General features: G+C 41.0%; 1 protein-coding gene across 1 annotated transcript; it reads left to right on the top strand.

Annotated features, from left to right (window-relative positions):
- The first annotated feature begins 1654 nt into the window (after positions 1–1654).
- ZNF525 (zinc finger protein 525) lies at positions 1655–6496 on the top strand. The gene is made up of 2 exons (XM_070463088.1): positions 1655–3658; positions 4016–6496. The coding sequence occupies exon 2, from the start codon at positions 4321–4323 to the stop codon at positions 5128–5130; it is 810 nt and encodes a 269-aa protein (XP_070319189.1). The 5' UTR covers positions 1655–3658; positions 4016–4320; the 3' UTR covers positions 5131–6496.
- The last annotated feature ends 2927 nt before the right edge of the window (positions 6497–9423 follow it).

Here is a 9423-nt window from a genome sequence, read left to right as displayed (position 1 = left end):
GGCTCCAGTTTCATCCATCTCATTAGAACTGATTCAAATGAATTTTTTAATGGCTGAGTAATATTCCATGGTGTATATGTACCACAGCTTCCTCATCCATTCGTCTGCTGATGGGCATCTAGGTTGCTTCCATGTCCTGGCTATTATAAACAGTGCTGCGATGAACATTGGGGTGCACGTGTCTCTTTCAGATCTGGTTTCCTCGGTGTGTATGCCCAGAAGTGGGATTGCTGGGTCATATGGCAGTTCTATTTCCAGCTTTTTAAGAAATCTCCACACTGTTTTCCATAGTGGCTGTACTAATTTGCATTCCCACCAACAGTGTAAGAGGGTTCCCTTTTCTCCACACCCCCTCCAGCATTTATTGCTTGTAGACTTTTGGATAGCAGCCATCCTGACTGGCATATAATGGTACCTCATTGTGGTTTTGATTTGCATTTCTCTGATAATGAGTGATGTTGAGCATCTTTTCATGTGTTTGTACTTGTTTCATTTTCATTCATCTTTTATTTCAATAAAGCTGGAGAAGAAAAAGAAAAAGTGGGAGATGTGATAGGCTTAATCTTCTCTTAGTGGTACTCAATCCAGGCTTCATAGAAGATCAATGAGTCATTTGTATAACATATTTTATACACTTTGACCAGGAATTCTTAAGATTGTCGGTATATGGCGAAATCTCAATAATATTTAATTACCCCTGTGATTCCAGTCTGGACTTGTCACTGAACATCAGGGCTGTGAGTCCTCCTGTTTCTGAGGACTGAGATCTAGTCTGAGGAGGAGGTGCTCTGTTCTGCATGGGGATGGACCAGGGCCTGGTCTGTGACCTGAAGGGGGTTGTCAGGTCAGCTCAGGTGCCCACTGCTACTGTGTGGCATAACAGCCTCATAAGAGGGTAGGGAGATCTGATGAAAAGTGTAGGAAAAGCAACTTGTTGGTCTCTGTTGGGGAGTTTACTGTCCTGAGTCCCTCCTGTGACAGTGGGGAGCACAGGACTCTCAATCCACATGGTGAGATCTCCCCTGTGTGTGTGGTTGCAGCAGAGGAAGAGGGAGTATGTTTATTCTAACCATTAAGCAGCCTGTTTTCAGCTTTGAAGCTTGACCTCTAAACATGCAAGTTGTCTGAGTAAGAAGCCTATAAGAAGAGGAAGAAGAGGAAAGGAAAGGATGGCTGTTTCTCAGGTGAAGTCATATTCTCAGTTGATTCTTCAGTCTGTCCTTCTTGAAATGCCTCTCTTTGGATTTCTTTCTGATTCTGAGGTGTTCTTTCTTGACACCTGTACGTTCATCCTTACCTAGTGCCTTCCCTCAGTACCTATTTATTAATTGTTGCATCTTCTTGGGGAATTGATCCTTTTGTGATTATGTTATGTTCTTTGTCTCTTGTGTCAGTTTTTCTATTTATTTTGTCTGATACTGCGTAGTTACTCCTGCTCTCTATAGGATAGAATATCTTTTTCCTTCTTTTCACTTTTTGCCTTTCTTGTCTTTAGATTACTCTGTTGCTCTATGTCTGTTTTCTTCCGGTCACTTCCTCTCATGGTCTCTGCTCAGGCACCCTGTACAGTGTTGAAAGGCAGGAGCCCTGGCCAACCCCTTTCACTCCACTGGAACTTCAAAGGAATGCATTCAGAGTTTCCTTTTAATCATGATATTTGGTAAAATGTTCTTTTTTAATAACAATATATATTTTCAGTATTATTTCTGTCTTTTAGTGCTTCAAGAATCTTTTAAGTTTATTATTGTGATTATATCTGTTATCTGTTCAAATAATCTATAACAGTAATAACTTTTTAAATTCTGAATCAGTGTTATGTCTGTACTAGTTTCTTTTAGTATCCTAGTGCAGAATCTTTTTGGGAAATTCAATTGAGTACAATTTGTACATTTTCATTGTCTGAAGGATCTTAGAATGCATGTGAATAAGAACTACTGAAAAAATAGACTGAAAAACTGTCAGACTACTCAGTTATTTTAGTGTTGACGTGTATGCATAGGTGTATGGATGTGCATGTCCATGGTTTAGATAAAGGATGTCATGATTTGGGGCTTCCCTGGTGCCTCAGATGGTAAAGAATCCACCTGCAATGTGGGAGACCTGGGTTTGATCCCTGGGTTGGGAAGATCCCTTGGAGAAGGGAACAGCTACCCACTCCAGTATTCTGACCTGGAGAATTTCATGGACAGAGGAGCCTGGCAGGCTACAGTCCATGGGGTCACAAAGAGTAGGACATGACTGAGTGACTTTCACTTTTCATCATGATTTAAAAAAAAAAAAAGATATCATAATTTTAAAACTGTTATATCATTTTACAGTTGATAGTGTATTTTTAATATGTTCTCTGGCCTTGATTGTTTTTTTTTCCTATACACAGTTTCCTATATATGTTCACAGTTTAAATAATAAGATTACTAACATTTGGTGTATGTGTGCATGTGTGCACACATGTAAAATGACCTCTTAGGCTGATGCTTGTTATTCAGCTTGAATTTCTTTCAGATTTTCTCAGGGAATCATCTGTCAATGAACTTTATTGCTCATTACTTTTGATTTTTCAGCTTCAGTTCTAGAACCCAAACACGGTAGTTCAGGTGCTTACTATATGATTCATTAGGTTCTTGACCTGAGTTGAGTTTTTCAGTGTCTCTGACATAGTTTTCTTTTTTTTTTTTTTTCTCCTTTAGCCATGGACTTTATTGTTTGAATATTAACAGCTATTATTCTATACTCACATTTTAATCTCTTACAAAACTCTACATTCCACATTGCTAGGTCTCTTCATTCTCCATTTTATGCCACATTTTCATGAAAAGGTATTTCCCTGAATCATAATCTGCCTGATTGTGTGTTTGTTGTTATGGTTGTTGTGGTGTAGTCACTAAGTTGTGACCCCATGGATCATAGACCCCCAGGCCCTTTTGTCCATGGGGTTCTCTAGGCAAGAATACTGGAGTGGGTTGCCATTTCCTTCTCCTCTGACATAGTTTTCTCCTCTGTAAGATGGTAAAAAATTCTTTCTTTAATGAGCTGTGATGTTGCTAACAAGTTAAAAATGTTAAACGTTTAGAGTAACACATAGTATATAGGAAGTATTCAAATGTTGTTTGTCTTTGCTGCTCTCATCGTCCTCATGATTGGAGGTTTTGAGCTTTCTTTAAAACTACTGTGGACTTTGTCATCTCTGAAAACATCACTCACATTCCTCTATATCCAAGTTTGATCATTCTCAGTGTGTCTAATAATCTAGCCCTTCCACAGAGACAACTTGGTGTTGATTTATTATTTGTATATATTTCATGTATTGCCCACAAAAATGAGAAAATCTACTTCTGTTTGGAAGCTATCATAATCTCAATGCCAAAGCACAGGAAATTAAAATTAGACATACAAGTATGTTCTAAATGCCTTTCCATGGCTCTGTCAGAATACATTCTTCGACTTAATTGATCTTTTACCTCTATTCATTTTGTATGGAAATAAGAACTCTCCTCATGGCCTTGGTGGAATTTTTTTTTTTTTAACTTTAAGTGACAGTTGACATTGAATGATGTGACCATCCAATTCTCTCCAGAAGAGTGGAAATGCCTGGACCCTGCTCAGAGGGCCTTATACGTGGATGTGATGTCAGAGACCTTCAGGAACCTGCTCTCTGTGGGTGAGGATAACTTCCCTCTAAAAGTTGGGAAGGTATCTGTATTTACCCTTGTTTGCCTTTTGTAATCCCCTACCTTGCTTAACTGAGCTCAAAGCCGTGTTGACTCAGGCATGAAAAGCTTCATGATGTAGCCTCAGGAATTTAAACATGCCCTTTTTTCAGATGGTCTGGCCTGGCCATTTCATAATGTACCAGAAGTGTAGTGGAGAATCTTATTTATTGTTCCTCAAAAATTTAACATAGTTGAGAAGTTTCATAACTGTGTTTGAAGTATTATTTTATTTAATATATTCAACCTGAAACTTATATTCATGCAGTTTAATGAATAGGATATCTATGGCTTTTTATATCTTGTAGATATTTCTCATATACATATCTGGAAATTACAACTAAAATCACACACTGATAGAGGAGGAGTATGCCAAACAGTGATTTGGGGAAGAAATGAAATCCCGGAAATCAAACATTTTAACCTCCCAGAAATTCAGGAGAACATGAATGACTTCGGGTTTCAGTGGAGAGATGATGAAAGAAATTACAAAAATATCCGTACATAGCTTAACCGAGATGTCATTGATAATAGAAGTCAACATGCTAGAAGGGATGCAGGAAACAACCATACTGGAAATAGACTTGTGTTAAGTCTTTAAGATGAACTCCATATGTTTAAACGTCAACAGAAAATTGCATTTAATCAAGCTGATGAGTATGTCAACGGTAGCCCCTCATTTTCACCTCTTCAAATAGTTTCTCCTACTCTCCAAACCAATATTTATAATATATATGGGAGTGACTTTATGTATCCTTCAATACTGATACAAAACCAGATCCCACACAGGGTAAGACCTTACAAATTTTGTGAATGTGGCAAAAAGCTTCATCAGGGCTCAAATTTCGGGAGTCATCAGAGAATCCATATAGGAGAGAAATTACATATATGTGATGTATGTGGCAAGGTCTTTAGCCGAAATTCAGATCTTGTCATTCATCAAAGAATTCATACTGGAGAGAAACCTTACAAATGTAATGAGTGTGGCAAGTTCTTTAGTACAAAAGGAAAGCTTTCAGTTCATCAAAGAATTCACACTGGAGAGAAACCTTACAAATGTAATGAGTGTGGTAAAGCCTTTAATCAGAGCTCAATCCTCAGTCGACATAGGATAATCCATACAGGCAAGAAATTACATCAATGTGATGTATGTGGCAAGGTCTTTAGCCAAAATTCTGACCTTGTCATTCATCAAAGAATTCATACTGGAGAGAAACCTTACAAATGCAATCAGTGTGACAAGGTCTTTAGTCAAAAAAGAAAGCTTTCACTTCATCATAGAATTCATACTGGAGAGAAACCTTACAGATGTAATGACTGTGGTAAAACCTTTAGTCAGAGTTCAACCCTCAGTCGACATCAAATAATCCACACAGGAGAGAAATTACAGAAATGTGGTATGTATGCTAAGCTGTTTAACTGAAATCCAGACCTTGTAATTCATGGGAGCATTCATACTGGAGAGAACCCTTAAAAATGTAGTGTCTGTGGGAAAACCTTTCATTCTTCTCAGGTATCAGCAGACATTAGATAATCCATGCAGGAGGCAGAACCATATAAATATCATGTATGTGGCAGAGTCTTTCATTAAGCCTTTGGACTTGATCAGGAAATGCATACTAGAGAGAAACCTTACAAAGGTAATAAGTATCTTTTTTCAAAACAAACCTTGTGAGTCACCTAAGAATTCATAATAGTTAGAAGCCTTACAAATGTAACATGGGTGTGGCAAGTTCTTGAGAAGACAACCCTTTGAAACTACCAACAACTTCATATTGCAGAAAAGCCTTCCAAATGCAGTGAGTGTGGCAAGGTCTTTAATCACAAGGGAAACCTTGCAGTTTATCAGATAATTCATACTGGAGAAAAACTTTACAAATGTATTGAGTTATGCAAAATCTTTCATGAGTTGGCAGCCCTTGCAAAGCATCAACTGAATTCATACTAGAGAGAAACCTGGTGAGTGAGTGTGGCAATGTCTTTAGTCAAAGTTCCACTCTTTTAAGTCTTTGGATAAGTCATAATGTTGAATTTGTAAGAAGGAGACAATCTCCATTGCCAAATGCCTGGAAGCCATTCTGCCATTTCCCAGTGATGTACTGACATACAAAGGCAGAGCATGTTACAGAGAAAAGAAGACTTGTTTTCCTTTGGATTTAAATTCATTCTGAGGCTGGTCCCTGCCCTTGGCTTTTCTTCCATGTAGATGCTGCCTTTCAAACATTTTGCTTCTTCAAACTGTGTACTACCTCTGCCCCTGCTGTAGCAGAAACTGAACATGGCACCCCATTATGTTAGCCCTTATTCAGTCCTTTTTCTCTCCATCCACTTAACCTACAGATGTTTGTTCTCCCTCTCTTTCTTATTTGCACTCTGAAAATGATTGCCCTCTAGCTACACTTGGCGTTTATCCTTCCAAGAAAATATTACTTTCCTCTCGGAGCATTCTTCATTCCAGAAAGAATGTCATGGGACGATGACCTCAGAGACCACTAGAACCTGTTCTTGAATCACCCGATGCCAGCTGTGATGATCTCGATTCACCCAGGAGGGGGAGAAGAATGCAAGACCACACCAGCCCTCGTTCTTTTTTTCAGCCTCATTTCCCATCCCACCCCCCCAACCCCCCAAAATACACCCTGAAAACCTTAAGACCTGTTCCAACTTCCCAGGAAGCAGGGCCACAGTTCTTGACACACTGGCCTGTTGTGTCCCCCTTTACCTGGTAAAGTAATAAAGCTACTTCTTTCTACTCCTCCAAAACTCTGTCACTGCATTTCTATTCAGCATTGGAGAACTTTTGGGGACAATCCCCCAGCCTTGCCCTATCCACCCTTGGAGGGTAGCAGGAGATGCCACATTCTCTCCCTGGTCCTGGGATTCTGGAGAGCCTGCCCCTTACTTGAGGCCCCCCCCCCCCCCTCTTTCCCAGCCCTTCTTCCTTGCGTATCCTCAGAGCAGTCCTTCCTTTCGGGCCTCCCCTCATGGTCAGCCCTTCCTTTCATCCCCTTGTGGAGGTGCCCCAGGCCAGTCATGTTACAGTCATTGTTTTTCTGTGTCCAACTCAACTCAATTGGAGAATGTTCATGTAGGCAGGCATGTTACTCAGTCGCATCCCTGGAAATAGGTAGGCAAGATGGTGTAGGAGAATCAGAGACAGAAGGACACAGAAAAACAGCTGAAAAGGATGAGGGGAACCAATGAGAATACAGATGATGATGGCTGGGGATCTTGCAAAGAGAGAGTAACATAAAAGAAATTGAGCCTTGAAAGTCAGTTTTATAAAAGGAGTAATAAAAACAGGATCTGCAGGGGCAGGAGAGCAATGTAGGGAGAGGAATCCTGAGTCAGTGATAGGAGGCAGAGCAACAGTGTTGAGGATTAAGGAGTTGGAAACTTGGCATTCAGAGCGTTGGAGCCCCAGGAGAGAAAACTAGCAATTGGAGGAGCAGAGGAAGAAAGAAAGCAGGAAATTTGATGCATAGCCACCTGAGGGTGCCAGAGAATGAGGTGGAAGTAGCAAAACATGGATAGGTGAGGTATACCCCCAAAAGCAGAGAGGGAGCAGAGATGGGAAAGAAAGGCAAAAATAGATTTAAGGCAGTGAAAGGTTTAGGGGAAAGTGCAGTAAGAGGGGAAACGAGTAGAGTAACTAGGACCCTTGTGAGGTCCTGAAATAGAGCAGGAACACCAGTAGAGAGAACAAAAAGAGAAAGAGGGACTTCCTGGTGGCCCAGTGGTTAAGAATCTGCCTTCCACCACCATATGACCCAGCAATCCCACTGCTAGGCATATACGCTGAGGAAACCAAAATTGAAAAAGATGTACCCCAATATTCATTGCAGCGCTATTTACAATAGCTAGAACATGGAAGCAACTTAGACGTCCATTGACAGATGAATGGATAAAGAAGTTGTACATACACAAATTGGAAAGTTAATCGACCATAAAGAAACTGAAGTCACTCAGTCGTGTCTGACTGCAACTCTATGGACTGTAGCCCACCAGGCTCCTCTGTCCATGGAGTTTTCCAGGCAAGAATACTGGAGTGGGTTGTCATTTTCTTCTCCAGGGGGTCTTCCTGAGCCAGGGATCAAACTCTGGTCTCCCACCTTGCAGGCAGGCTCTTTACCATCTAAGCCACCAGAGAATTCCAGGCATGAAAAGGAATGCAATTTGAGTCAGTTCTAATGAGGTGGATGAATCTAGAGCCTATTATACAGAGTGAAGTAAGTCAGAAAGAGAAAGATAAACAGCATATACTAATGCATATATGCTCAAACTACCACACAATTGCACTCATCTCACATGCTAGTAATATAATGCTCAAAAATTCTCCAAGCCAGGCTTCAGGAATATGTGAACTGTGAACTTCCAGATGTTCAAGCTGGTTTTAGAAAAGGCAGAGGAACCAGAGATCAAATTGCCAACATCCCCTGGATTATCGAAAAAGCAAGAGAGTTTCAGAAAGACATTATTTCTGCTTTATTGACTATGCCAAAGCCTTTGACTGTGTGGATCACAATACTGTGGAAAATTCTGAGAGATGGGAATACCAGACCACTTGGCCTGCCTCTTGAGAAATCTGTATGCAGGTCAGGAACCAACAGTTAGAATTGGACATAGATCAACAGACTGTTTCCAAATTGGGAAAGGAGTACATCAAGGCTGTAAATTGTCACCCTGCTTATTTAACTTATATGCAGAGTACCTCATGAGAAACTCTGGGCTGGAAGAAGCACAACCTGGAATCAAGATTGCTGGGAGAAATATCAATAACCTCAGATATGCAGATGATACCACCCTTATGGCAGAAAGTGAAGAACTGAAGAGTCTCTTGATGAAAGTGAAAGAGGAGAGTGAAAAAGTTGGCTTAAAGCTCAACATTCAGAAAACTAAGATCATGGCATCTGGTCCCATCACTTCAAAGGGAAACAGAGGAGAAGGGGACGACAGAGGATGAGATGGCTGGATGGCATCACCAACTCGATGGACATGAGTTTGGGTGGACTCCGGGAGTTGGTGATGGACAGGGAGGCCTGGTGTGCTGCAGTTCATGGGGTTGCAAGGAGTCGGACACGACTGAGCGACTGAACTGAACGCATATATATGGGATCTAGAAAGATGGTACTGGTGAATTTATTTGCAAGGCAACAGTGGGGAAACATATGTAGAGAACAAACTTATGTACACAGGGAGAGGTGAGGAGAGGGTGAGATGGAGAGAGTAACATGGAAACTTACATTCAGTTCAGTTCAGTCCTCAGTTGTGTCTGACTCTTTGCAACTGCATGAATCGCAGCACGCCAGGCCTCCCTGTCTGTCACCAACTCAGGAGCTTACTCAAATTCATGTCCATCGAGTCGGTGATGCCATCCAGCCATCTCATCCTCTGTCATCCCCTTCTCCTCCTGCCCCCAATCTCTCCCAGCATCAGGGTCTTTTCCAGTGAGTCAGCTCTTCACATCAGGTGGCCAAAGTATTGGAGTTTCAGCTTCAGCATCAGTCCTTCCAATGAACACCCAGAACTGATCTCCTTTAGGATGGAGTGATTGGATCTCTTTGCAGTCCAAGGGACTCTCAAGAGTCTTCTCCAACACCACAGTTCAAAAGCATCAATTTTTTTTGCGTTCAGCTTTCTTCACAGTCCAACTCTCACATCCATACATGACCACTGGAAAAACTATAGTCTTGACTAGATCTTTGTTGACAAAGTA

Source organism: Odocoileus virginianus, unplaced genomic scaffold, assembly GCF_023699985.2.
Source record: "Odocoileus virginianus isolate 20LAN1187 ecotype Illinois unplaced genomic scaffold, Ovbor_1.2 Unplaced_Scaffold_24, whole genome shotgun sequence".
Lineage (NCBI taxonomy): Eukaryota > Metazoa > Chordata > Mammalia > Artiodactyla > Cervidae > Odocoileus > Odocoileus virginianus.
Note: the sequence above shows the minus strand (reverse complement) of the source record. Positions and strands in the feature narration are given on the sequence as shown.

Bases quoted from the DNA above. Each gene is read 5' to 3' on its own strand.
- ZNF525 (XM_070463088.1), top strand. From the start codon at position 4,321: ATGTTTAAACGTCAACAGAAAATTGCATTTAATCAAGCTGATGAGTAT.